The sequence below is a fragment of the Hermetia illucens genome, chromosome 2, assembly GCF_905115235.1.
Source record: "Hermetia illucens chromosome 2, iHerIll2.2.curated.20191125, whole genome shotgun sequence".
Classification (NCBI taxonomy): Eukaryota; Metazoa; Arthropoda; class Insecta; order Diptera; family Stratiomyidae; genus Hermetia; species Hermetia illucens.
In genome coordinates, this window is record NC_051850.1 from 145918852 (window position 1) to 145944956 (window position 26105).

Consider the following 26105-nt stretch of genomic DNA (forward strand, 5'->3'; position numbering starts at 1 on the left):
AATTAATGTCAGACGAAAAAATTATTAAAACTGGACAATCAGAAGGATATACATTAACCCCACGACCGGATTGTGTCGATAGTTGGTTATGTGAATTCGGAAGCTGATTTTTTTATACATCATTAGTTCTTTTCTTTTTCCGGTAATGCGTATCATTTAACTACTCCAATTCATTAGGAAATTATCATTCTATTCCTCTAACTCGATCGCGTAACTTTCTTTGTTTGCGCAAATTTTTCCTTTGTTTGCTGATCTATTTCTTATTTGGCAAGAAAATATAAAACAACTGTGCTCTGCAAATGCTTCCAATGAGACTTATCGAAAAGTCGCGATATATATTTTTGATAATTAAAAACTACTTCATAGTCCTTCTGTTGTTCGCCGCGTTAGTAATGTCTGAAGTTTCCGCCGTACGTTATTTGAAACGGTATAAGCTACTTTTTCTCCTGGGTTTCCTGCTAATTTGCATTCAAACGTTCCTTGCGTACCGATCATTGCAAATAGTGCAGCTTAAATCGAAGAATCTTGGAAATGTCCGTCCGAAGGTTACCAAAAAATATAACTCCGTTGCGAAGGGAGAAACCGCGAAACTTGATAATTTAAACACTCACGTCAACCGAACACTGCAACCCGGTGTACCACCCCCAATAGATCCGAATACGATTGGTTTTCAACCAAGCTGCCCAATAAGCGAGATTCAAGCTATCTCGGCACTGAAACGTGCGAAAACCCTGGAGTGCCGAAAAAAAATTGCAGATATACGATGTCGCTTACAACGTGGCGAATTATATCCATCCAAACTGCCAACCCATTGTCCAACAGGGAATTACGTAGCCGGCAGACACCTCGGCTGCTATAGGGATGAAAAGCAGTCTCGAGTACTTCGAGGACATTATGTTATTCTGAAGACGGATAACACCCCGGAGAAATGTATGCAGTTGTGCCTACACTCAAGGTTCCCGTATGCTGGGGTGCAGTTCGGGTAAGTCTAATTGTTTATTCGACGACACTGTCTTTAAATAGTTATTTGATACATTCGTGTATGGTTTGAAATAGCCGAAGCGTATCTAAAGATATTAGTGGTTAATTAAAGTGCCTGTTTGTTTCACTACCCGATACCCTCTTTTTGACGATCCTAAATAAGTGATTATAAAACTCAAAATTACCGAATTGTGTTCAAAAGATAATTTCGACTACAAATAAAAAATCCAAACCGATTCCGGTTTGTAGACGAAATAAAAATGTTTAGTAAAGGAAATGCAAACGGTTCGGATTTTTTATTTATAGTTACAAAACTTTACTTACATGCAGGCTTCTGCGCTGATGATAATTTCGAATAAGATTTCAATACAAAATTGTCCATTATTGCGCGGTTATTATACTATAGTAAGTCTATATATGAACCCCATTGAATTTTGTCTTTATAAAAGCGTCTCATGGTCTTTTGATTGTCCTGTTTCCCCCATGACCATAACACCACGTTGACCAATGCGTCTCTTATCGTTGGTGTATGCTACGAGAAAGTAACCGAATTTGAGGCCTTTAAAGCGTTTCTTCAAAAACGTTTGATACTGCTATTGGCAAGCTACCGGGTAAATGAAACAAAAACGATTTAATTTTCAGGCAAATTTATTTTATCTTCTTCAAAACTACATCCTACTGAATCAACATATGTATGCATTATTTCACTCAGCCGTTCATGCACCGCTAGAAGGGGGCCAAAGGGATGGCCTTTAGCTCCCTCGTCGTATTCTGCTTGTTTGGCTTCGCCTCGCCTTCGAAGCGTCATTCGGACGTTTATTGACTTGTCTCCATGTCAAACTGTGTGTTTAATGAAGGCCGGGTGATTATTCGTTTCAAAAATCACGTCCTAAGTAACCATTTGTCGATGTTATTTTGACGAGTCGGGATGCAACACGCAATGCAGTGTCAAGTTCACTAGCAATCTCTCTTGGGCTGGTATGACGATTTTTGAACATTTTTAAAGTTTTATGTAAAAGAAATCCTTATTAAAATCGGTTTACTGTCTGTTCGTCACACGCATTTTTCTCGGAGACTGTAGCAGCGCTTGACACCAAATTTGGTGGAAAGGTAGGAACTGTGAACGCCACGCATACAGTGAGAAGCATCCTTTTACGGCGAATTTAGGGCGAGGTCCCCATACATGCAAAATGGGGTGTACACTTTTTTTCACTAAATGTAGTCATTTGATACCCACGAAAGGTCCCAGTTAGTACTTTCCAAAGCTGATCTAAGTTTTGACATTTGTTGGGAAGGTGGGGAGTTCGGGGGGTCGAAAATGATCATTTATTTAACAGGGCCATTCTCAGAAACTGTCCAACCGAAAAATCTGAAAAAATCAAGAGGCTGCCACTATATGGTGGCTAGGCTCCGAAATACCTTTCATCCACGATATCTCTTCAAATAAAGTTAACAATATTATATTCCTATAATTTTTAGTAATTGGTTGCAGAACTCCCCTCAAGTTCATCATAGCGCCACCAAATTTTACAGCAATGTAGGCTATACTATAGAGCTTAATCTATAAAGTTTGATAGAAACCACACTATTACTAACAAAGTTATAATATGTCAAAGTTCTCACTTCTTTGGAAATTCAAGATTTTGAATGTCAATATCACCCGAAAGTGAATATTCTCATATAATATATGCGCATATTACGTTTTACCTATTAATGGAACAAATTCACGCCTTTATAGTCTTTATAGGAAAAAATACACCAAACGTTTCATACTTGAAGCGTCCAGCTTCCGCTTTAACGACTTATTTCCTTTTGTTGATATGCATGGGCATCCGGAACGAGACCAATCTTGTTCTATTGTATGGTGTATGGCCGGTTTCAAAGTCTATAACGTTGGTATGGCTGAACATTTGACTGAGCAGACTCTGCAGAGTTTTTGCAACCATTTAAATGCATCAGCATACGAAATTTCGTTAGCAAGACAAAATTTCATACAAACTCTTCGCTCATCAAAATTTTCTATATTAAAATACGACAAAAGATAAAATGTTGACTTATGTAAAAAGAAATGTTGAAAATAACCGGTTGTGCTATGCATGGTTCGTTTAAATTAAAATTTCCGGTACTTTTTGATTATATTTAAACCCTTGCGGGTATTCCGGATGTCACGCTCCTACCTCAGTTTGTCGGCCTAACACCTATTAGATTTTATTGTGTAAACTGGCAGTTACCTTTTACTGATTTTTTTCAATTCTCAGTTGAATACAAAAAGAACATCTTTTCGTGTTTACCTGATATGGCCCACATTACCACCCAAATTCGTCCGTTCTGGATCATCATCATCATCAACAGTGCAACAACCGGTATCCGGTCTAGGCCTGCCTTAATAAGGAACTCCAAACATCCCGGTTTTGCGCCGAGGTCCACCAATTCGATATCCCTAAAAGCTGTCTGGCGTCTTGACCTACGCCATCGCTCCATCTTAGGCAGGGTCAGCCTCGTCTTCTTTTTCTACCATAGATATTGCCCTTATAGACTTTCCGGGTGGGATCATTCTCATCCATACGGATTAAGTGACCCGCCCACCGTAACCTATTGAGCGGGATTTTAGCCACAACCGAACGGTCATGGTATTGCTCATAGATTTCGTCATTGTGTAGGCTACGGAATCGTCCATCCTCATGTAGGGGGCCGAAAATTCTTCGGAGGATTCTTCTCTCGAACGCGGCCAAGAGTTCGCAATTTTTCTTCTTAAGAACCCAAGTTTCCGAGGAATACATGAGGACTGGCAAGATCATAGTCTTGTACAGTAAGAGCTACAGAGACTTTTCGAGCGGAACAGTCTTTGTAAGTTGAAATAGGCGCTGCTGGTTGACGACAACCGTGCGCGGATTTCATCATCGTAGCTGTTATCGGTTGTGATTTTCGACCCTAGATAGGAGAAATTATCAACGGTCTTAAAGTTGCATTCTCCTATCCTTATTCTTCTTCGTGTTTGACCAGCGCGGTTTGATGTTGTTGGTTGATTCGTCTTCGGTGCTGACGTTGCCACCATATATTTTGTCTTGCCTTCATTGATGTGCAGCCCAAGATCTCGCGCCAAAGTCCGCCTGCTCGATCTGGATGAATGCAGTTTGTACGTCTCGGGTGGTTCTTCCCATGATGTCGATATCGTCAGCATAGGCCAGTAGTTGGGTGGACTTAAAGAGGAGCGTACCTCTTGCATTTACCTCAGCATCACGGATCACTTTCTCGAGGGCCAGGTTAAAGAGGACGCATGATAGGGCATCCCCTTGTCGTAGACCGTTGTTGATGTCGAATGGTCTTGAGAGTGATCCGGCTGCTTTTATCTGGCCTCGCACATTGGTCAAGGTCAGCCTAGTCAGTCTTATTAATTTCGTCAGGATACCGAATTCTCCCATGGCCGTGTACAGTTTTACGCTGGCTATGCTATCATAGGCGGCTTTAAAGTCGATGAACAGATGGGGCAACTGTTGTCCATATTCCAACAGTTTTTCCATCGCTTGCCGCAGAGAGAAAATCCGATCTGTTGCTGATTTGCCTGGAGTGAAGCCTCTTTCGTATGGGCCAATGATGTTCTGGGCGTATGGGGCTATCCGGCCTAGCAAGATAGTGGAGAATATCTTATAGATGGTACTCGGCAACGTGATATCTTGCTGCACTGTGTGATATCTCCCTTTTTATGTAGGAGACAGATAATGCCTCGTTGCCAATCGTCAGGCATTGATTTGCTGTCCCATACCTTGAGCACAAGTTGACGAACCACTTGGTGTAACTGGTTGCCTCCATGTCGATGTCAGGTCGATGTTCTGGTTGTTCAGTAGCTCATCAAAGTACTCGACCCATCGCTCTAATATGCCCATTCTGTCGGAAATCAGATTTCCCTCTTTGTCTCGGCAGGATGAGCATTGAGGTGTATAAGGCTTCATCCTGCTGACTTGTTGGTAAAACTTGCGCGCTTTGTGCGGTTGCTCCCTGTACTTTTCTAGTTCACAGACTTGTTGGTTCTGCCAGGCTTCCTTTTTCCGTCTGTGAAGTCGCTTCTCCGCTCGACGGAGTTCGTGATAGGTCTCTGCGCGTGCCCGCGTTCTTTGAGAATGCAACATTACTCGGTATGCGGCATTCTTCCGTTCCGTTGGTAGCTTACATTCATCGTCAAACCAGCTGTTCCGACTCCTTTTGCGGCTGGGGCCAAGTATGTTTGTGGCCGTATCCATGATAACGTTCTTCAGGTGATTGTGAAAATAATTTGTTGATGCTTAATCTCCAGGTCCTCTGTTGACTGCGGTTATTGCGGCATCCATTTCCCTCTTATAGGTGTTGCGGAGAGCTGTGTTGTGGATGGCATCAGTGTTCACTCTCACCTGATTGTCAGAGGGGATTCTAGGTGGTATTGTTATTCGAGCTCGGAGCACCATGCCAACGAGATAGTGATCCGAGTCTATATTGGCCCCCCTATATATTCTGACATTCATCAAGGTTGAGAGGTGGCGGCGTTCGATCAACACGTGGTCAATTTGGTTGAAAGTGGCCCCGTCTGGAGAGGCCCACGTATGTTTGTGGACCGCTTGGGAGCCAACGTATCGCCTGAATACGGACTCCTTCCCTGCATGGCTGTTAAAATCCCCAAGTATGATTTTGATATCATATCTGGGACAGGCTTCGAGGGTTCGTTCTACTGCCTCGTAGAAGGCATCCTTCTCCGACTCTGTAGTCTCCTCTGTAGGGGCGTGAACGTTTATGAGGCTTATATTTCTAAACTTGCCTCGTAAGCGCAGAGTGCATAGCCGTTCGCTTATGTTTTCAAAGCCGATAACAGTAGGTTTCATTTTTTTGCTGACTAAAAAACCTACTCCGAGCACATAGTTTACTGGATGACCCCTATAATATATGGTGTAGTAGCTCTTCTCCAGGAAACCGGTCCCTGTCCATCGCATCTCTTGTAACGCTGTTATATCAGCCCTATATTGGGACAGAGTATCGGCTACCTGCTCATCAGCTTCATCTCTGTACAGGGAGCGCACGTTCCATGAGAAAATGCGCAAATCGTTGATCCGTTGTCGTTGCCGGGTCCGTCGTTTTAAAGTCCGTCCTGTCGGAGGCTCCTGTTGTGGCTTCGTAACAAGTTGTTTTCCGTGTAGGGTTGTCAGCCCTACCCAACCCCCAACCTGGAGGACCAGTTGGTACAATTTGTCCCGTTTTTAGGCGCGGGAGACTCGCCTTCATCCTTCTCCGTCTGCAGCTTTTCGTTAAGAAAGAGTTCCCAGCGGTCACCACGTGGAGGTGGAGATAGGGTTTGGTAGTAGAGCTGTTGGTGTTGCTTCAGCAGGCATTTCCCAAGTTTTATGCTCCATCGTGGGTACCAATCCACGTTTCGACCTGGGACCTATACTACCCTTTGACCACCTCTGGATCGGTTTTAATTTTTTTAAGTGATGTCATCCCATTTCTCGAAATCATTTATAATCTTTTCTGTTGTTAATTTTGGCTTTTCAATTGCAGGATTGTTCTATTCCTGTCAATATGATAGCTATCGTCTATATGTTACCGATTTTTTTGGACATTTTCAAAAGTAACGTTTTTCCCGGTATTTTTACCTTGGCCTTTGACTTCTACTTCTTGCACCAAGTTTGCTTTTTAAGGTTTTCTGTAAAACAAAACCTTATTCAAAAACGGCTTACTGTCTATCTGTTTGTCTGTCTGTCTGTCCGTCACACGGATTTTTCTCGGAGGCGGCTATAGCGATTGACACCAAATTTGGTATGAAGGTAGAAATTGTAAATGCTCACGCATACAGTGAGTTACACCCTTCTATGTGGGATTTAAAGAGGGGTCCCATACATGCAAAAGGAGGGTATATATGTTTTTTTCACCAAATAGCGTCATCAGCGTATCAAATGAAAGGTCTTGGTTAGTACTTTCCGAAACCGGGTCTAGTTATGACATTAGCTGGAAAGGTGTGGAGTGCGAGGGGTCGAAAGTGATCATTTCTTTAACGGATCCATTTCCAGAAATTATCCAACCCAAAAGTCTGAAAAAAATCAAGAGGCTGCCACTATATGGTGCCTAGGCTCCGAAATACCTTCCATACCGATATCTGTTCAAATAAACTTAATAATAGCATATTACTATAATTTTTAGTAATTAACTTCAAACCCCCTTAAGTTCGTCCTAGAATCATGAAATGCAGCAATGTAGGCTACAGTATAGAGCATGATTCTACCAAGTTTGGTGGAAATCGCTCTATTACTTACAACTGTGCAAATTTAAGACTTTGAATGTCATTATCACGCGAAAGTAGATATTTTCACATAATATATGCATATATTACGTGCTAGGTTCTAATGGGACAAATGCACAATGCACAAATGGCTTTATAAAAGAAATACACAAAACCTTTCATACCTGAAGGGTCCAGCTTCCGGTTTCCCGACTTGTTATACACTCATATCACTGCTCGGATCTTTTGGTCTCTGGTTTAGGCACTAGTAATATGGCCGGATGAAAATTTTTTCAATAATAGGCTTCAAATCTAAGTCGATAGTTGATATTGTCGCTTCAGGGATATTTGTTTGTTGAACTAAGATATTGTTTGAGAGCCGTGCTATGTAAGCTTTTTAAGTTTCTGAGATCGACTTATGTGATTACCATGTTTTGGCTGTGGATCTACCTCAACCTTTTTGATAATATCAATAGATAACCCTTACTCATTTGGAGATGATAATTGCCTCTAGTTCCCCGTAGTAACAAGCTATTCTTTTGGGATTCCAGTTTACTTAACAAACACTGCACACAAGTGCAGTTCGTCGATAATTTTAGCCTTTTTCTATCTTTGTTCTTCTTATTTGAAAGAGCCGATATTGTCTTCCGGGTTTTCATTGTCCGATTGATTCGTTCAACTCTTTTTGTTGAGTACCGCTTCCGTATTTTGAAAGGGTGTAACATGTTTTGCTACCCCAATTTTCCTTGGCCGATTTCTTGCCACACCCCAGCCTTATTCTTTCTATCCAGTCAGTATATTTCAGAGGGTACTATTACCCTCCTTTATGAAATCGAAGAGCTCTTATCTTATCATGGAATGTGCTGAAGGCCGCTTCAAATTGATAAATGCCTGACACATCGCTGCGGTAATTGACATGGGAACTATGTCCTTCCAAATGCATTCCGCTACCATCCTCTCCATTTTGGATGTAGTTAGATAGTTTTTTTTAATCCCGGAGCTACTCCCACTTTTGCAGCACTACTTCCGTTTAATGTTATAGGTTTGACAATAGTGGATTATTTGATGATAAAGCTAAATTGGGAAGTGGCAGTAAATAAGTTGTCACGCGCCTAATTTCCCTTGTTATCCATGATAAGCAGCGGTAGAACTTACTTCCCAAACGAAAATTTGCCTCGGAGTTATTTGGTACATAACATTTGAAAAGGAATGCAGACTCCTAAAGATGCTTGATTCGGGACGAAGCGGAACCAGAAGTCAACAGCGTTGCTGTTAAGATGAAGGATTGACGGAATGGTCCTCACATCGTCTATAAACCATATTGTCTCTGCTGCAGGTAGAATGAATCAATTTTCATGAAACGGGTATTGAGAGACGTGATTCATAATAGTGCAATTCCTTCACATACTATTCGAGCTTATGCTGCCTAACCAGCGTGCTCTTTGGTGGCCTTTTCGAGCTGACATTAACCGCAAAGTTCATTTGGAATCGAAACTATTCTATGTTATCATTCGATGTTGTTTAAAATAGTGTCCTTTCAACGATAAATTTAAAGGCTTTAATGGAAATATATTTACAGGATTGAATGTTTCTGCGGTGAAGATGAGCCCAAGGAAAGAAGGAAGGTGCCAGATGCGGACTGTAATGTACCATGCTCTGGTAATCCAAATGTGGCATGCGGTGGCCATTATGCTTTGGACGTTTTTGAGACAGGCATCGAAAGTAATATTTTATGAATCCTTCCATTATCAGCGTAAAACCCAAATTTTGACTTGTCTTACAGAATTTCGGTCAGTCCGTGCCGAAAGGGTTCCTCCTGAGGATGCTGTGCCTGTCCGTGTTGCATTCTTGCTTACACTCAATGGACGCGCTTTACGTCAAGTTCAGCGATTAATTAAAGCAATTTATTCACCTAAACATTTTTACTATATACATGTTGATGCGGTAAGTTTATATTATATCTTCCTATAATATTTATTTTACAGGACAGTTGATGTGAGGCTAGAGAAACTAAAAATTTCGTTCCTGCATGAGCACATTGATTTTCTTGATAAGTTTGAATATTGTTCTCTAGATTGTGGACAAACAAACAAGTGAGCGAAAAAAATTCCGTAGTAGACCATAATTCTCGAAGTTTTAAGCAAAGTGAACTGAAAAGTCAACCAAAAGCAGATCATATACTTCGACCGGACTTTCATCATCATCAACGGCGCAACAACCGGTGTCCGGTCTAGGCCTACCTTAATAAAGAACAACTCCAAAGAACTTCAGACATTCCGGTTTCGCGCCGAGATCCACCAATTCGTATCCCTAAAAGCTGTCTAGCGTCCTAACCTACGCCATCGCTTCATTTCAGGCAGGGTCTGCCACGTCTTCTTTTCCTTCCATAGATATTGCCCTTATAGACTTTCCGGGCTGGATCATCCTCATCCATACAGATTAAATGACTCGCCCACGGTAACCTATTGTGTCGGATTTTATCTACAACTTGACGGTCATGGTATCGCTAATAGATTTCGTCGTTATGTAGGCTATGGAATTGTCCATCCTCATGTAAGGGGCCAAAAATTTTTCGGAGGATTCTTCTCTTGGACGCGGCCAAGAGTTCGCAATTTTTCTTGCTGAGAACCCCATATTCCCCGCCGGGGAGGAATACGTAAGGACTGGCAAGATCATAGTCTTGTACAGTAAGACCTTTGAGCCTATGGTGAGACGTTTTGAGCGAAACAGTTTTGTGCGCTGAAATGGGCTTTATTGGCTGACAACAACCGTGCGCGGATTTCATCATCGTAGCTGTTATCGGTTGTGATTTTTGACCTTGGTAGGGTCGTAGACCGTTGTTGCTGTCGAATGGTCTTGAGAATGATCCTGCTGCTTTTATCTGGTCTCGCACATTGGTCAGAGTCAGCTTAGTCAGTCTTATCAATTTCGTCGGCATACCCTAATTCTCTCATGGTCGTGTACAGTTTTACCCTGGCTATGCTATCATAGGTGGCTTTAAAGTCGACCGACCGGACTTTACTTCTGTTTTATAAGCGTGATTTATAACGGTTAGTTCGTGGGATGAACGCGGCTCCTGTTATTCCCTCTTTTTCATTCGCAACAAGTTATTAGACAGGGTACAAAAGCTAGACAAAAGAGCAAACTAAGATGAAATTAGCCTTAAGAAGGGGGATGACTGTAGTACAATTTGGATACATAAGTGTATGGGTCGAAGGGCGAGGTCGCACATGATTCTCCTTCGGCGACTGCTTGCAATTTCAGTACACTTGATAACCAGACCAAGTAGTTGTGGCAGACTCTCCACTTCTTATTCGAATAAGTAGCTTAATTTTTGATAGTATTTGTTTTCTCTGGGCGGATATCGAAATATTTTTTCTCTTTGATTCTAAGACTTAGCTGCTGCCAGTTTCATCTTTTACGATTTCGTCCAGAGTAAAGGCACTTATCAGACACTGACCCATCTCCACAATGGAAGCAATGACACTTTATGTTCAATTCGTGTAGTGCGATATCAACTGGATGTGAAATCAAGATTTCTCAGTCAGTTAAATGGTACAAAAATGAACCATTTAAAAGCAACGACACATGTCATTCATTCTCATACAAGATCCCCTTTCTCGGTGGCAGGATTCTTTCGAAGAGTTTAGATTACTAAGGCACAGATTTGGAATGCGCATTCAGACTTGTTTTTCGACTGGCTTTACCACCCTAAACCTGAGAAAATTAGGGGTTCTTGCAATGTTCTACAGCAGTTGATATTCCATGAATATCTCGAGACCAGTATTAAAATGTGGAAGGTGCACCAATAATAGGTTTCACGAGTTAAGTTTCAGGTCTACTGAGTTTTGGTGGTTCATTCCTGCTTCTCGAATTGTGGCCAGAATGCCAGTCAAAATACTTCACTGGAGGCTTAATCCTTGCTCTAAAATGGGAGTGTCATGTCAACTCATTCTGAAAAATGTTCTTTTAATTTATGAACCTTATGGTTTGTGAATAGTAATTTGCTTCTAGTATAAAATAAAAAGTAATTTTCGAGCATCGTAGTTGAAGTCTGGAGTAACTTAATAGTGCTTTCTTTATGGTGATTTTCACTGCAAAATAATTTCAAAATAACACTTAATTGAATTTTGTCGCCTTGACTACAAACATAGAGGTTTGAATTTCACCTGAATTGACACAAGTGGTGTGAGTTGAATGTTCTCTAATTGGCTCTTATCTGAAAGAAACGCTTTTTGGAAAATTAATCGAACTCTGTTTATGTTAATTAGATATAAAGAGTACAATTGGGAGTTTTATATTTGATTAAATTTTAAAATAAGTTTCCGCAATTTGTTCATACATTTCTATCTGCGCAAATAGAGTAGAAAATGGATGATCCGTGTTTTTGAAATTCAAATGTTTACTTGAACGTGTGTCTGGTGACATAATAATGTAACTTGAAGTAGGTCGTGGATGTTTTCCGGAGGAAAAATTATTTATATTATATTGGGACTATGAAGATTGAGTTTACAAGTAATAAGCAGGAAAATGTAAACTGTTGAAGCATGAACAGTTTTGTATTAGTTTTACTTGGAAATTGTGTACTATGGAGGGTGTCCCGTTTATGATGGTAGAAAATTTAATGGTGGATACTGCCGCTTGTTTGAGGAAAATTGGTCCATGGATGGCCACTCTATTTTTCACCATTACAGAGTTATAGGGTTTTTGTAAATAGTTTCAAAAGGCTTGACCTTTTCAAAATATCACAATTCCGCACTCCCTCAATCATTTAATCCCAGATTTCATACCATTTTCGGAAACTGGGAGAAAACATAGTCTTGGTATGGAGCAAATTTACATAAATATGGTGGTTCTAGTGTTTTGGTGCATTAATTTTCCATCGTTCGCATTTAAAACACAATTCGACTCATTGTTAGTTGGATAATTATAACAAAATTTGCACTATGTTCGTAGATCGGGGGTTTTCCAGTAAATTTTCAAAATAAAAATCTTTTATTTACTTCTTCGTAAAGTATTAAGCATCCATACGGTATAATCAATGTGTATTCGTGGTGTTTCTAGCGAAAAGATTTAAGGATGTTGATGGTTGTGGCGGCGGCTAAGGCGGTGACGCTGGTCTTGACGGCGGGGTCTGCAGTGACGGCGGCGGCTTCGAACTCTGCGGCGATGGTGGAGACGATTCCGGCCGCAAAAGAGGCTGCGGCAATGATGGTTGCTGGTGCTTCGGTGATGGCGTCTGGGGCTGCGGTGCCTGTGACGACAGCGGTGGTAGCTGCTGCGACCGTAACAAGAGACGTGGCGGCGACGGCGACAGCGGGGATGCCGTGACGACGGCGACGAGTCTATTTTAAAACGGCAGCGATAAAATGCACATCACACACTCAGGATTTGCATCACGGAATCTTGCTGGCACCGCGAAAGGCTTCTCAAGATCTCCTCAATTTCCCCGATTATTCTGTGGTACGGTGGCTGAGCTGGTGCTTTGACTCCTGCGGCGATGTTCGCTCCGGGGTCACCAATTTAGGAGCTTGTATTCTTTTATAATTCGAAATAGGTTTCTGACATGTTTTTCGTATTTAACAAAGTTCTCGTATTTAACAAAGTTCAATACACAATTTCAAAAAAGTACTCTTATTATAACTCCGAGATATTAGAAATTATACTGATTATACTGCTTTCCGTCCGTAACTATTTTCTTTCTGCACAAAACTCGTTCTTCTCACAATGACTGCCAACTGTCTTTTTTCTTATTATTATTATTTTTCTATCTGACGTTTCTCGTCACCTACTCTGTTCATCACTCTTGTAGCGTAGTCTCAACTGAGTGGAGAGCGCCGGTGACGTCATCTGTCCGCTGGTATTCGCGACATTCGAAATAAATTTCGAATGCCGCGAATCCTGCCGCGCCACAAGGAATTAAAACGTAACACCGTCTCCGTCGATAGCAGTGATTATTTTATTCGACAGGGTGTATGCACCCGTGCAGTGAAGAAGGAAACAAGTTGTTCTCGAAATATCGATATATGCTGAATAAAATAATCACTACTAGCGATGGAAACGGCGTTACGTTTTAATTCTTTATCGATACGGTATATTCCATCTAATTGCTACTATAGGCAGGAAAGAATCATTAGACATCTTTAAGAGCTGTGGGAGTGCGTCAAAAATGAGGTCCCTGAAAGAGCACTTTTTTATGATCTGCTATCGGAAAAACTCTTTTCCATAAATCATGCTACCAGGATGAGTAGATTAAAAATCCACAAATTCACCATGTGTAACATGCCTCAATAGTAAATAGACCTGAGCAATCCCAGGAAAACTTGAAAAGCGGCGAAAGTTAGGCAAGCACATCAGTCAATACCTACGTTCGTCGCATTGGATGCCATTTTCATTAGCGCAGATGCCGAAGATTGCCAGAATGGGTATATGGATTGATAATATATATTCTTTATAAATATTCACTTCTCTCCCTTTAATCGTCTCCAATTGATTACATCTAACAATGTTGCACCGTCGGTATCGAGCAGATAGAAATCATATCATATAAAAGTTGTTGGCCCATGTTACTAGCGTGTGGGATTTTCACATACTACCTACTACGCTTGGGCTTGTAGTTGCGCCTTCATAGCCTCTTTCCCTTTTCCCTGTTAACATTAAATGCACCCTATTATTTCGTTAAGAACATTCAAGTTTTCCTGGTTTATCAGCATTTGCTCCACTGTTTTTTCGGCATTGTCATCTCACCTATTGCCCTCTCTAGACTTTACTGTACCCCCAAGTATCTACAGTATGTTTCATGCCTATTGAAAAATTTGACTAGATTGTAGTTAATCATTCCGCGTATTCTCTGTGTCCAAACCTTAATATTGGGATTCAATCTGACGGCCTTAAATCAAACGTTTCCATCGATGTTCCCATCTACTTAGCGATTCCTTCTTGTCAGCGTTCCTCACGTGCTGATTAGTGACATTTCGTGGCTAAAAATGTCGATCGCCATCTTTCTAGCAATGGCATGGGTAGTATCGTCAAAGGCGAATCTGAAGACACTAAATACCCTTAATGTATTGGGACACGAAGCGTTTCTCCCGCTGCAGCTCTTCCAATGGCTTTTCAGTCTGTATATACATGTCTGTTTTGTTGAGCGCCACTCTGTTGCGTACGTCTGGCAACGCCCTGATGCAATGCACCAGCACTTAAGACAAGACTATTGACAGCCGACCCCTATGTGAGGTAGCACCCATTTGCAGCAATGCACCTAGCCGTCGAGCATATTTCCGGCGTATCACAGCGAGCGGAGCCGATTCTCACAACCCCTCTTCTATTAAAGAATTCTCTAGTCGATGGGTTAAGTGATGTATAGCCTTTTGCTTTAGAAATTCTTATATGGACCTTGCTTAATCATTTGCTTTGCCCTTAAGCTACTGGCGAAGAGTCCAAGGAAAAGAGGTCAATTCAATTACTCCGACAGATTTGTTGCAATCTCAGTACCAATCTTAGTAATCCCAGTACCAATCTCTGAAAAGGGTGTATGTATCAGTAAACAGTAGCTCGAAACCAACTGCAGGTCCGAATTGTCGAATGCTTGCACGTTGAAGAGGAACTGGTTGCTTTGAAAAGATCTAGTAGTGCAATAAAAAATCAGATCTCAGGACGCAATGGTGTAACAGATACGATCGGCGAAGATAGAACTGGTGCCTTGTCGGATCTAAATATCTCGTCCAGTACGTAATAAGAAATACGTCATGTAACTTTAAGACCGACCGCCAAGTTGAAGTAGATTGAGCTAAAACAAACTAAGAAAAAATGATTTGTAAGATCTTGGGGGATAACAGTAGGAATCGGAAGGACGAAAAAGTTTAGTGAGAGAAGGACTGAAGACTTTTGTAACCAAGATGAACATTTTATTGGAAAGTATGCACCGATGAGAGCTTAAAGTCATGTAATGAAAGGACAAGGCTGTTGTACGGAAGGTCGCGGTTCAAATCTCGCTGGCGGCAGTGGGATTTGTATCGTGATTTGACGTCGGATACCAGTTGACTCAGCTGTGAATAAGTACCTGAGTCAAATCAGGGTAATAATCTCGGGCGAGCGCAATGCTGACCACATTGCCTCCTACAGTGTACTGTAGTGTACCGTTACGGTCTTGAATGAAGTGCTCTAACACACTTTAAGGCCTTGATCCAATATGGATTGTTGTGCCAACGATTATTATTGAAAGGAAATACAGCAGGCAAGATTGTAGGTAAAGAAATGCAGACCAGGAAGACCCCCGGCAAATGGATATTCGATCTAATTTTGTTTCTCTAGTATGAGCCCCGAGCCCCTCATTTCTACCAATTACTCGACGGACCACGATTTTCACTGCAATTCACCGACTACTCTTCACAGAGATGGTGAGATGTTTCGATCGAAACAGTTTTTGTAAGCTGAAATAGGATTTATTGTTCTTCAGTTCGGGACAACCCTAGTGTATTTACTCGCAGATACCGATGTTTCGAGAGCCAGTTGTTCCTTTCCTCAGTGCTTATAATCTCTTGGCTGCTAAGGATTTCGTCGTCGTAGCTGTTATCGGTTGCGATTTTTAACCCTAGATAAGAGAGATAATAGACGTAGTCTGCTATCTTAATTGTTCTCATTTGACCATTGATGTTGTTGCTTCTTTTTTTTGGTGCAGAAGTTGGCACCATTTATCATCTAGGAATTGCAAGCGCAAATTTCCATATTACACGTTTCTCCAGGGAATGTTGGCAATAATGTATGGGTGATTGATTCGAAAAGTAGAAGGGCCTTAATGACGAGCTGTTCGTATGGGTAAAATGCGCGATATACCCATCGTCATGTCTGTCAGTCTGGAGGCCTGAAGTTAATTGGAGGTTGAAGATTGAAACAAAACCAAACAATATAGGTCTCTGTCGCTCCTGTATCCTGAGTGGAAGGACAATTCCAACCAACAATATTTTTTTCCTGGCTTCGTGCTACTATCAATTGTTGCAGACTCATTGGGTCGGACCCAGTGGGAGTGGGCAAAATTAATGTCCGAGTCGACTACGGCCAATCGAGAACGTAAAGCCATGAAAAAAGCCAATAGGAAAAGTGGTAAAAGTCGCAGTTTCGCCTGTTGAACTATGCTTCCAAGTGTCCAATCCTCCCGATTACACCGCTGAGTTTAGCTTGCATTGATGCGTGCAAGGGCGTGTCGACACCTATGTGCTGGTGGTCCTGCACAGTCAACTTTCACAAATTTGTCATTCAGTTTTTGCGATACTTCTACTCCTGTGACCATAGTCAATCGGGATAGATGTTCCGTCTATCAATACATCTCCGTTCAGGGTAAACCCCTTCCGCCAAAAATCAGTGGGTGTCATTACCACTTCCATTGCCTTTGTTCCAGGTGTTCTGACAGTGGTGTACTTTCTTTAAAAACCTTCTTTTCTAAATTGTTTTCTGCATTGAATGCCAGGGTGGTAGTCTAAATTTTGCGAGAACCCCTGGAAAAGCTTGTCAGCTAAATACCAAGGACTCAATCTTTAGCCCGACTCAATCTTTTGCTGCGTGCGACCAAAGTTTCTTGCAAAAAGAAAGCCATACAATCTTTCATATCTTAAGGGTCTAATTTTCAGTGGTTAAAAACTTTATTAACATATAACGCTAACCAAGCTTTTAGTACTTTTTAAAATTAACTACTTTTGACAAAGTGGGATTGATAATTTTTCATAAATTTTAATGCTAATTATTTTATGATTATTTCAGCGTCGTGACTATCTATACCGCGAGCTACTCAAACTGGAGGATACTTTCCCCAATATTCGTCTTGCCCGTCACCGCTTTTCCTCTATTTGGGGTGGTGCCTCTTTGGTCTCGATGCTGTTACACTGCATGGGCGACTTGTATCGTTCAGAGTGGAAATGGGATTTTGTGATGAATCTGAGCGAAAGTGACTTTCCGTTGAAAGTAATTGATCGTATCGTTGAATTCCTAACCGCCAACCGTGATCGTAACTTTCTCAGGGGCCATAAAAAGGAAACATTCAATTTTATTTCAAGGCAAGGTATGGAGAAGGCGTTCGTTGAGTGTGAAAATCGCATGTGGCGAATAGGAGATCGTGTCTTACCGGACGGGATTCAAATTTATGGAGGAAGTGATTGGATTGTCTTATCTCGAAGTTTCGTCGAATATTTAGTGAAACCAGAAGATGATGTAATGTTGGCCGGAATGATAAACTACTGGCAATACAGTTTAATGCCAGGGGAGTCATTCTTCCACTCGGTCTTACGAAACTCAAAGTTTTGTGGAACCCACGTAGACGATAATATGCATGTAGTTAACTGGAATAGGCCAATGGGCTGCAAATGCCAGCATAGGCACATTGTAGACTGGTGCGGATGCAGCCCGAATGATTTAAAACCTGAAGATTGGCCAATGATCAAGGCAACCAAAAACAAAGCCTTGTTCTTTGCTCGGAAGTTTGAAGCCATAATAAGCCAAGGTTTAATACTTAAAATAGAAGAATGGCTTTTTGGACCATATTCTAGTCACTATCTTAATTTGGATGCATATTGGGAAAGTTTATATCATCACCAAGATCAGAGTCCTCCAGATGAAACTGCATTAGCAATCTCAAAGAGCTTAATGAGGTTAGTAGGTGACGAAAATGATTTTGATCCTTTGGATCTGAAGGAAATCACCCATTTTAAGCGTAATGACGTATACAAGGGATTCATTTTAAGATACACAGCACTCTTCAGGAACACAACGATTGAGTTAGAGACTCGGATACAGCCGAGGCACAACTGGAGAGTTGCTCGTAACTCAGTTTTATCCAAATGTATTACCAACTTTGAAGTTAGCACTGATTTCGACCAAAAAGAGCAGGTAGGACGCAACTTCGCTAAATTTTTGGGGCCTACATCAGAACCGGTGCTGGTCATTCATTACAGCGATTTACCCCTGAATCAGTCATATAAGCTGTCTGTCCTTTGGGCAGACCCGGACGGAGAAGTGAAAGACTCTGATGATCTGAATATTGAATACAATGAATTGGAGACTATACAATTTTCGAAATCAAGCTTGAAGCGCCCTTTAGAACCGGGAATTTGGACTGTTAGCCTTGTAAATGACACTCATATATGTGCTCAAAGCGAATTTCTTGTGGTACCTCTGGGTACTGAGCGTGGGAAGCGAAGCCGAAAGCATCGAAGAAAAACTAGGACTGCCACTACACAGAATAATGTTTCGTTCCCAAAAGACTGGCGGCAATACTTTTTTGTGAGCAAGAGCACGAAGCGACCGAAAGTAGCTGCTCGACTTAAATCAAGGAAGCATGATGAAGATTTCTACGATTCGGTAGATACCCTTGTTTCGGAATTCTTTTCTATTCGCAGCACGTGTAGTGTCCAAGGTGCGGATGATGAGTTTGAAAACTGTAAAGAGACGGACTGGAGTACACTGGCTCCAGATCCAAAGAGCGATATCTATTCGTTATCGAATTCCCAGCAAAAGTGAAACATATATTTTATAGATAACCTTTTTGTTTACTTTTGTACTAGCATGATATTTGTTAGTAGATATTGTTACGACTCTTGACCTAAATATAAAAATTAAGACTAGAAAAAATTATGGATTCTTACGAAAACACAACTCTCGTTGAAATCTGACTTCTGTTCCAAGCGATACGATACTGTATGGAATAGAATCTTGGGATTTTTTTCATATCAATTGATAAAACTGTAAAATTAAACAAATTATGAAATAGGCTCCGTTGATTTTTAATGTGTATTGACGGTGTTTCCCCCTAAGAAAGAAAAGAAATTCAATTACAGACGCCGCTTCCGTCGTTAGTAAAGTTTTTTTTATTATGGCATAGACTGATATTTCGCTAGCAGCTTCTTTCCCTCATCAGTGGAAGGTGTAGCTGCCCCATACGTGGCAGCAACTATCCATGAACTACTCCGATTTAGTAGCACAGAGAGAACAATGGTGTGGAACAGAAGCTTGATAGCTGGTACTAAGTTAGTTGCATTTCCAAATTTTGCACAAAACAACGAAGGCAGATTTAATATTGTTAATACGTCGAACCACACCACCTTTGCGGACATCCACAGAGGGACAACGCTACTTGGATATATAAACTAATTCCCTCCTTTTTCAGATCCAAATCCATTTATTCAAGGTCCATGACCTGATGAGAGAGCATGCAAATGTCATTAGCGTAGTCGAGATGCTTGAGGAAGGATGTCACGACCTTCCACGTCCTCCAACCAAGGCAGCATGAAGGGTGTATAATAAAACAGAACGCTAAGAAAAAGTATTCGTGCCAGAATGCAACCGTGGTGCACTTTGTCTTTTACTGCAGATTTCCAATCCTAATGAGAAAAGTATGCATTACTTGTACCTTCATCTAGAGACATTTAAATCGTCTAGTTGTCGACAGGTCACTGCCACTGTTACGTCAAAAGTTCTGTTTCATACAAATTCAGTCTTCACTTTTGGGCAAGTTGTTCGAGATCGGCTTTACCGCGAAGTGCTAGGAAAACATCATCTGTATAGGATAGCATGTAGGACGGTGGACGCTAGATGTTCTGTATGATATTCAAAATAAAAATAAGAAATTATTAACGAAAATACATAATGGTGGTTCGGATCAGAATTACTGATGTGTACAATATAAAGTAGTGTATAAAAATCTCAGCTCATCGGTCCAACAGAAATTTAATTGTGCTTCCTACCAGTTGAACAAATGTGGTTTCGAGAAAAACATGACAACATTTGTTGGAAAGGCGGGTAGTGTGGGGGATCGAAGGTGATAGTTTTTTTTCACGGACCAATTCCCAGAAACTACCCAACCGAAAAATTTGAAAAAAATCAACAGGCTGCCACTATATAGTGCCTAGGCTCCGAAATATCCCCGTACCAATATCTGCTCAAATAAAGTTAATAATAGTATTACTATAATTTTTAGCAATTGACTGCAAACCCTCCTTAAGTTCATCTTAGAATCACCAAATTTTGCAGCAATGTAGGCTATAGCAGAGCATGATTCTATCAAGTTTGGGGGAAGTCGCACTATTACTATAATAACAAAGTTATAGTCGGTCAAGGGTGACACCATATAATTGCAGCCTCTTGATTTTTCAAATTTTTCGGTGGGGTAATTTCTGTGAATGGGGCCGTGACTGAAATGATCACTTCCGACCTCCGCACTCCCGATCTTTCCAGCAAATGTCAAAACAGCATCGGAAAGTATTAATCGAGACCTTTAATTTGATGTCCCATATGACTATATTTGGTAAAAAAGAGTGTACACACCCCGACATAGAATGGTATAACTCACTGTATGTGTGGACTTTTCCACCAAATTTGTTGTCAATCGCTATAATCGTTTCTGAGAAAAATACGTGTGACAGACAGACAGCTGTGGGAAGCTGTCAGGTCTTCCACCAGGCGCGACCTCAGTTGGCGGATATGGGCATACCTATTGATGTGTAAATATGCGTTCAAGCACTTCTTTTGCTCATTTCTGGTTGGCTATGGGAAGGATACCCAGGACATAAAACCACCATAAAAGACGAGAGGAAGGAAATTTACGGTGCAGGGGCTCGAAATTCCATTACCGGCGATTTCTGGGAGTGAGCAACCGGACTCCCGATGATCGATTTTCATCGACTACAATGCTTTGGTGGTAGACAACTTGGCCACCGTGGCACATAATGCGACAAATGATTTGGATTTGGAGAAGGAAGTGTTCAAGCGTAGTATCACCTTACCGAGAACACCGGTAAGAAGACTAAACAAAAATGGACTGAAGGCGGATCGCTGGACGACAAAAACGGTGATAACGTCCACCGCGTATATTCAAAAGGCGCGACAGCAGGAGGTACTCCAGAATCAAAAAGGAGACCCATTCGGAAGAAGTTCGCCAACTACGAGATCTCCACCAATGTTAAAGATGGTAAAGGATAAGGTACTGGCAACGTCAATAACCGCCAAAAGTGAAGGAGCAGAGCCCCCTTGGGGAGCAGAGTCCCGATTCAGATGAATTCCCCTTCACCCAGCTTGGGGCAAAAATAGTTGAGCTGTCTGAGTTTATTAAGGCCAAGCACAACGTGCATTATGCTGTAAAGAATATGGTGAGGGTTGTTAGTCTTTTATAATAGATGACACATGGAGGAAAAAAATACTAAGGAGACGCCGAACCCTGAAAAAAGGCGGACAGGCAACTCCGAAAACCAGCGCTAATAGTTCAGAAGCGGGAAAGCATAGAACGAATGTACGAACGTCGGTCAGCGCCAGTTTGCAAGACGAATGAAAACAACGAATGGACTAAAGTTACCAACAAAAAAGCGAAAAGAAAAGTAAAAGTGTGACTTCGTCCAGAGGCGATTGTTATCTCCAGGAGATACTTAAAAAGGTCGAAGTTGATACCGACCTAAACTGATGACTTTTGTACTCAAGTTAAAAACTCACTTGGGGAAAATGTCGCAGTGCGTGTTCAAAAACACGAGATTTACATATAATGTAAGGATCCCGACGAAGTGACATCGAAAGAAAAAATTTCCTTTGAAGGAGCCATTCAAGTTGGAGAACTTGTGGAGGAATCTATTGCGGGTTTACGAAATCCCTATGGCTTACCAGCGGAAGCAATGTGGAAGTTGTTGACGGTCGGAAAAGTTCGGATTGGATGGGTAAGCTGCCGTTTGAGAGAACCAACTTCACTAAAGAGGTACTTTAAATGCCCCATGTTTGGGCACTTTGCGAAGGCATACACCATCTGCATTGATCGACTCTTTCGATGCAAGTGTGGGGACAAAGGTCATATTGCCAGAGAGTGCAATAAGGATACCAAATGCTTGTTGTGCGAAGTAAAGGAGAGGCAGGATAACTGGCATATTGCCGGAAGTGGTAAATGTCCGGAATTTAGGAAGGCGCTGACTGCAATGAGAAAATGAGATTTGTTCAGATAAACTTCAATCATTGCCGGGTCGCTCAGGTTTTACTTGAGCAGACCACTTAGATGGGAATTGACATCATAAATTAACTGTGTAGAAACCGTGACGGTGGTATATGGGTCACAGATTCGACTGGTGGAGCGGCGATATGATATGGGTTTGCGGTCGACAGGCCATGTGTGGGCGAAAATAAATGGTGTATATGTATACAGCTGCTACGACCGACCAAGTTTGACACTGTCTATTCGTGCAAATGCTTGACAATCTTGTTCTCGATGAAAGGGGACGACGTCCAAAGGTGATTGCTGGTGATTTCAATGCTTCGACCCTGAGTGGAGTAGCAGAGAATCAAATGCAAGGGGGCGCAGTTTATTAGAAGCTTTTGCGTAGATGGACATAGTTCTGACTAACGAAGGTGTTGTAAAGTCTTTCAGAAAGGGTGTCGGGCTTGGTTGTAGACCTGACCTTTGTCAGCCCTGCACTGGCGCGTGGTATTTCTTTGAGGTATATGTGGAGCCACAGGGCAAAGAACCATCCTGTTCGTAACCGCGACAGATTTCAGGCTGGTCTGCAAAAGCTTTGGATGAGCAGACCTTCATAGAGGTGTGGTTAGACCAACCTGATAGAGCAGGTGCCTGTCCGTGTAGCCCAATGCATTACCAAAGCAAGTGACTACACTGGAGGAATGGTGAACTGGCCAGCATTCGATCAGCCTGCCGTTGAGCCAGAAGAGCAGCTCAGGAGGCGGTTGGTAGAATTGACCAGGGGCAAAAAGAGTGCTACGACGCTACCTTGTCGTAGTGGAAGGTCGCGTTTCAAATCTCACTGGTGGCAGAGGGATTTGTTATCATGATTGAATGTCAGATAATAGTTGATTTGGCTGCGAATGAGTACATAGAGAGTAAATCAAGGTAATAATCTCGGGCTAGCGCAATGCTGACCACATTACCTCCTACAGTATACTGTAGTGTACCGTTATGGTCTTGAATGAATGCTTTAACACACTTCAAGGCTCTGATCCAATATGGATTATTGACCCAAAGATTATTAAAAAGAGTGCGCCTATAAGGCAACCCGCAAAACCCTCATGCTCGCCAGCCAGCGAAGAGGAAATGCTTTAAGGAGCTCTGCTCAGAAGTGGATGTAAACCCATGGGGAGTGCTTATAGAATTGTGATAGGACGATTCAAAGACAGTTCTTCCTACCCTCTTGCTGAAGATCATCCAGGGGTTATTCCCCCGGCAGGAGAAGGGCACCGACAGATTCCAGTGACCTGAACAATTCTGTCAGTCACCAGGGATGAGCTGCTGGGTATTTGCGGTAGAATAGGAGACAACAAAGCCTCTAGCCTAGATGGAGAACCGAATAAGGCCCTTAAACTTGCCGTAAAACCCAGACCGGACATGTTCGCTTAGTTATTCAAGGCATTCTTGCCAGAGGGGATATTTCCAGGTTCATGGAGGCAGCAGAAGTTGATACTTTTGTCTAAGCCTGCTAAGTCTCCTCCTGCTTTTTTGCGGGAACATCCAAATTTCCGAACGATCTTTCCAATATTTCACGAAATTTCCCTTAGTTTTCCAATGATCGAAATTTGTCCTATTTCTTCGGCCTTTGTATAATAATGAAAAAGAAGAGGGAGTTTGGATATTTATCGGTAACTGCGCGATAATATGTATTTGGTCTAGGCTGCCTTAGTAAGGAACTTGAGACATCCCGGTTTTGCCCTGAGGTTCACCAATTCCATATCCCTAAAAGCTGTTTAGCGGCTTTGGCTTACGCTACCGCTTCATCTAAGACAGAATCTGTTACGTCTTCTTTTCTACCATAGGAGTAGGAGGTTTCTTCTCTTGAGCGCGGCTAAGGGTTTGCAATTTTTCGGATGTTGCCGAAGTTAAAAAGTCCGCTGAAAATTGAAACAGGATACTTCCTCGTGAAGACAATTCCAGAACGTTTTACAGTCAAAAAAATTTATTGTGCTAAATATCCTAAATACATAGATCATCGTCAGGATCTTCCTCGTCGAAATCGTCGTCGACATCAGGCGTATACAAGATCTGGCCTACATCCGCGTCAGTTGTCCTGTAATCGCAACTTTGCTATTTATCTCAACATACTAAATATAATTGCAACTTTATACCTTTCGTAAGGTAATTTAAGTGCGTTTCGGGCTACCATTTCCTCTTCCTCCAAATCGATTTTGAATGAGGCCTCTGGCTTCGGTTCAGGCTCTGCCGGTTTCTGAACTGATTTCTTAACTTCTCTGACTGTGAAATCCCCATTTCCCAATTGATATTGATAATACTAGAAATTAATTTCAGTTGTTATAATTTCGTGTAATCGCAGTACAAATTCCAGTACCTTATTCGTTACTACGCCTCCAGTCTTTCTTGTTATGATTGTGAGGTGGTTCCGGTCAAGCAACGTCACGATTTGGTCAGACAAATGTTCCAGAAATGGAACTACGAAGTGCTCGGCGATGTTTTTGGTTGTTGCCCAGAGAAACACTTGTTGCACATTAGAATTCTTCTTTAATTTGTTAACGAGTTGAAAGATTGATTTGGGGGTGTAGACGTTCAGCAGCTTTGCAAGTGGTTGGAGGACGATGTTGGTTCTGACAGGCAGATCTAGTGGTTCGTCAGTAATATCATGCAAAACTTTGTCTAGATGGTAAATGGGATTCGCTGGAATGCTTTGCACTGAGTTTTGCCCCTGCTGTTTCAGAAGCGCCTGAATGAGTTGATCCGAGAAGCGTTCCATGCCCACATTATCTGGGGATGTGCTCAAATGATAAGTTTGAAAATGAGAACATCATCCACTTACCGACGAAAAGGGTGAATTTTTGCTGATTGATCAGCAAGTTGGAAATCATTGCGTTTTCTAATTGGACCGCGTCTACCTGCTAAAATGTTTATTTACTACACAAAGTGACATTACTTTGTTTATGAAAATACACGTGAATTGTAATTGACAATCGGCACTTCGTAAGTAGAGGTATCTGGCGGAAATATTCGTCATAACATCACTTCACGATGACAGAAGAACATCTTGGTTGGAATCTTTGCTCTTTGTTAGAGTTGCAGTTAACGATTTAAATCTTGTTTGAAAACAAAATTTGAGGAGAATATCTTATAAATACAGGAGTTACTCTTCGTAGTGTAAGATTCAGCTGTGAGTCAATTCTTTTCTTTTTGTCTGAGTGTAATTACACGGTGTTTCTAGCGATTCATTATTTGAAATAATAAAACTTGTTTTTTTGTTCGCCAGTGTTGAATTTTATTTTCCAAAAACCGATATTTCGGGAACTACTTGTTCCCTTCATCTACCACACTGAAGGCATATAATGAACACTTGCAATTAGCAGCAATAGAAAACTGTATGGAATCTACCTTCGTTAAAATTTAACGGGGTTACGAATGTGAAAAGGAACGCAAACGTTGTTGATACTCGCTGCACTAGAGAGGAAAAACCAACGGTAAGAACTATTCCTAATCAAGTCATCTATTAGTTTCAACAATGAGGAAATAGATTTCCTAAACAAGGGTTGGAACTACGCCGTAAAGACCGACCTGCCAGTTGAACACGTTGTTGTAGATGTGGAAGGAGCTATAAAATTCATGGGTAACGAAGCGAAGGAGGAAATCCGGCACGGACTATCCAAAGCCATCGCTTACTAAACTAAGATTCAAAAGACTGTTAATTAGCGGAAAACCAATACCGTACGAGGACTGCAGAAGAAGTCGGTATACTACCTAAAAGCAGGCAAAAGTAATGCGATCGTAATTATGGATAAGCAACACTACGCCAATGGAAAAGTTGACTGGAGGAAACTGCTTTGAATTGAGGAATGACCCGCTACCAGGATCCATAAAACGAATAGAGAAGGCCCTAAAAGAATGCTCTCCAGTGGTTGATAAGCCAGCCCGGTTCAGGATGCC

General features: G+C 41.6%; 2 protein-coding genes across 2 annotated transcripts; one reads left to right on the plus strand and one right to left on the minus strand.

Moving 5' to 3' along the window:
- Positions 1-379: 379 nt before the first annotated feature.
- Positions 380-18885, plus strand: LOC119650201 (xylosyltransferase oxt-like). The gene is made up of 4 exons (XM_038052767.1): positions 380-982; positions 8802-8944; positions 9006-9166; positions 16976-18885. The coding sequence occupies exons 1-4, from the start codon at positions 393-395 to the stop codon at positions 18725-18727; spliced, it is 2646 nt and encodes an 881-aa protein (XP_037908695.1). The 5' UTR covers positions 380-392; the 3' UTR covers positions 18728-18885.
- A 5235-nt stretch (positions 18886-24120) lies between these two features.
- Positions 24121-25138, minus strand: LOC119648922 (elongator complex protein 5). Its single transcript, XM_038050827.1, has 4 exons — positions 24991-25138; positions 24529-24938; positions 24308-24471; positions 24121-24249 (listed from the first exon to the last, which is right to left on the minus strand). The coding sequence occupies exons 1-4, from the start codon at positions 25037-25039 to the stop codon at positions 24156-24158; spliced, it is 717 nt and encodes a 238-aa protein (XP_037906755.1). The 5' UTR covers positions 25040-25138; the 3' UTR covers positions 24121-24155.
- Positions 25139-26105: the final 967 nt, after the last annotated feature.

Coding starts and splice junctions, on each gene's coding strand:
- LOC119650201 (XM_038052767.1), top strand. CDS start 393: ATGTCTGAAGTTTCCGCCGTACGTTATTTGAAACGGTATAAGCTACTT. Junction 983..8,801: donor TATGCTGGGGTGCAGTTCGG/GTAAGTCTAATT, acceptor ATATATTTACAG/GATTGAATGTTTCTGCGGTG. Junction 9,167..16,975: donor ACTATATACATGTTGATGCG/GTAAGTTTATAT, acceptor TGATTATTTCAG/CGTCGTGACTATCTATACCG.
- LOC119648922 (XM_038050827.1), bottom strand. CDS start 25,039: ATGATTTCCAACTTGCTGATCAATCAGCAAAAATTCACCCTTTTCGTC. Junction 24,939..24,990: donor AAAATTCACCCTTTTCGTCG/GTAAGTGGATGA, acceptor GCACATCCCCAG/ATAATGTGGGCATGGAACGC. Junction 24,250..24,307: donor CTTAAATTACCTTACGAAAG/GTATAAAGTTGC, acceptor TTGCGATTACAG/GACAACTGACGCGGATGTAG.